A 2,565-nucleotide genomic window follows, 5' to 3' on the forward strand; every position below is an offset into this window, starting at 1 on the left:
TACTTTGGTAGTTTTTGTTTATGTTTGATAATTTAACTTATAAGTTTATATATGTTGTTATTTATTATATAGTTGGAAAATCTTCGGGCAATGCTCAAGGGCCCGGCATGTAGAGAGGAGCTTTGTGCGTTTTTTTAATCGTGGAAAGATTAAGGAGGAATGATGGGAACGGAGATGATGGTTCATCGGATAATTACTTTGTGTTTTGTATGTTACACTCGTCGTGACAGTTTGCTACTTGTTAGAATTATAAAACTTTGATTGTTTATTTTGGTATGAAATTAATTATAACACTATTTGGTATCTAATCGGATGTTATTATGTAATTTTTTTCTGCTTTTAATGCCGTTATGTATTGGTTTTTTTGCACCAAAAATCATCGATTTTTTTAAAAAAATGAAAAATGTTATTACCGGCGACACAGAGTATTACTGACGACAGAAGCATTAGCAACGAGAAATATCTTTACCGACAACATTTTGAACAATAGCAACAGAATAGTAGCGACGACTTTTACCGACGACTTTTGTAGGCTTTAGCGGCGACTTTTGTTGCTGGTAATTCCGTTTTTTCTTTTAGTGATAGCTCGTAAAACATCCTAAAACTTGATAATCTACTTTGATTAATTCAATTCAATTAAGTTGGCATGTTGTACAATTTTATATAGAATTTACATACAATGGTATAAAAAGTGTAATTTACTCATTTTAAATTGTCAAGTTTTTTTAAAAGATAAAATGTTTATAGTTTATCATATTAAATGGTAAAAAGTATTTTTAACAAAATGACAAAAATATCTTACATTTAAAATTTTAATCGATATAAGTTTAACCAGAATTGATCCACTAATTAACTATAGGTAGGTCTACGTTTGCAACTATGGAAGAATAGAATCGAATCTCGTAAGCTTGAGAGTAAGGATTAGTACTGATGTTGACGATTCCTTTGGTTTACTCCATATTTACGTATTCCAGTTTTATTACCACAAGCCAAACCACATGCATGAATTTTACCTTATATTCTTCCCTAATCTCATTTTCCCTGCATCATCTCAACCACCGCCATGGCACGACCAACTCCGACCTCTCTGCATTTGCTCTTCCTCGGGATCTTGATCCTTTCCTCAGGTATGTACAATCACCACCATTTCTTTCCTGTGCATAGATTCATTAACATAGCTAACTCAGTAACGCATTCACAGGAAACATATTATCAGACTGTGCAAGAGTTTTCACGATAACTAACGATTGTGACGAGACAATATGGCCTGCCATCACCCCCGGCGAGAGCTTTGGTGGTGGAGGATACGCCCTAAAATCCAAAGAATCCAGAGTCCACACAGCACCCTTCGGTTGGTCAGGTCGGATATGGGGTAGAACCAAATGCAGCTTCGACAGCTCCGGCAATGGAACATGCCTAACCGGCAGATGTGGCTCATCACTCCAGTGCACCGCCTCCGGCGAGACCCCATCTACGCTTGCTGAGCTCACCCTCACCCCACTGGAATTTTACGACGTTAGTCTTGTTGACGGCTTTAACCTGCCAATGTCTGTTAGGCCCGTTAATGGTAACGGAAACTGTAGCGTTGCTGGATGCGTTGGCGACTTGCGCCAAAACTGCCCTTCGGAGCTTTCTGTTAAGGCTGGTGGTAAGGTTGTGGCTTGTCGAAGTGCTTGTGATGTGTTTAACACTGATGAGTATTGTTGTCGGGGTATTTATGGGAACGCTGCCACGTGCAAACCAACGTATTACTCGAAGAAATTTAAGAATGCTTGTCCTACTTCGTATAGTTATGCGTACGACGATCCATCAAGTATTTTCACTTGTACAGGAGCCGATTACATTATCACGTTTTGCGCATCGAAGTAGGTTTTTCCTCTATGCTTGTACTACGTATATGCACGACTTATCATATTATATGGTTGCTAACTAGTAGTATAATTTTCATTCGATTTCAGGAACCGGCCTCAATGCACATATCACGACAATAAGTTGACTTGCAGCGGATCTGCGAAGGGTTTCTTTCAGAATTGGATATTGAGTACTACGATGATGGCTTTGATAGTCGGTTGTTTGTCGCTGATGCTGTAAATAAGTCGGGCTTTTATGGAGTTTTTATCGGTTGTCCTTTTTTCCACAGAAGTTTATAACGTGTGTCTTCTTTTTTCATCCTAATTAATGTTGAAAATTATTTGTTTAATATCCCATATACTTTGGTAAATTGTTGTAGGATTAGGAGATTGATAGGAAAATAAGGTATCTGTTGAATCCATAATTGATAATTCCATAGTGATGAGATATGATTGTTATGTCATGCATACCAACATGTAACTAACATATATATGAAATAATTTTAATCATCATAAGCTAAAGTAACTTTCTTCAATCGAATGATCATGAGACTGAAACTTTTGGTTTGGATAGTTCACCTTTTGGTTAATTTTACCAACTAGACCGGAGGGAATGGGCTCCCTCACCACCTTTCCCTTAGTCAAGGTGCGGTGTTCAGCTGAGACGGAAAGCTTCCATCACCCTTTCTCTCGCCCACACCGTCCGGCCTTATGA

General features: G+C 38.0%; 1 protein-coding gene across 1 annotated transcript; it reads left to right on the plus strand.

The window, feature by feature from the left end:
• The first annotated feature begins 1,001 nt into the window (after positions 1–1,001).
• On the plus strand, positions 1,002–2,318 carry LOC145124678 (pathogenesis-related thaumatin-like protein 3.5). Its single transcript, XM_079060097.1, has 3 exons — positions 1,002–1,127; positions 1,202–1,865; positions 1,959–2,318. Exons 1-3 carry the CDS (start codon positions 1,064–1,066, stop codon positions 2,089–2,091), a joined length of 861 nt encoding a protein of 286 aa, XP_078916223.1. The 5' UTR covers positions 1,002–1,063; the 3' UTR covers positions 2,092–2,318.
• The last annotated feature ends 247 nt before the right edge of the window (positions 2,319–2,565 follow it).

Source organism: Lactuca virosa, chromosome 7 (assembly GCF_052849685.1).
Source record: "Lactuca virosa cultivar CGN04683 chromosome 7, Lactuca_virosa_CGN04683_v6, whole genome shotgun sequence".
Lineage (NCBI taxonomy): Eukaryota > Viridiplantae > Streptophyta > Magnoliopsida > Asterales > Asteraceae > Lactuca > Lactuca virosa.

What these genes read in the sequence shown, in the direction of transcription:
- LOC145124678 (XM_079060097.1), top strand. Translation starts at nt 1,064, where the DNA reads ATGGCACGACCAACTCCGACCTCTCTGCATTTGCTCTTCCTCGGGATC. An exon ending in GATCTTGATCCTTTCCTCAG is followed by an intron (nt 1,128 to 1,201) that starts GTATGTACAATC and finishes ACGCATTCACAG; the next exon opens with GAAACATATTATCAGACTGT. An exon ending in ATCACGTTTTGCGCATCGAA is followed by an intron (nt 1,866 to 1,958) that starts GTAGGTTTTTCC and finishes ATTCGATTTCAG; the next exon opens with GAACCGGCCTCAATGCACAT.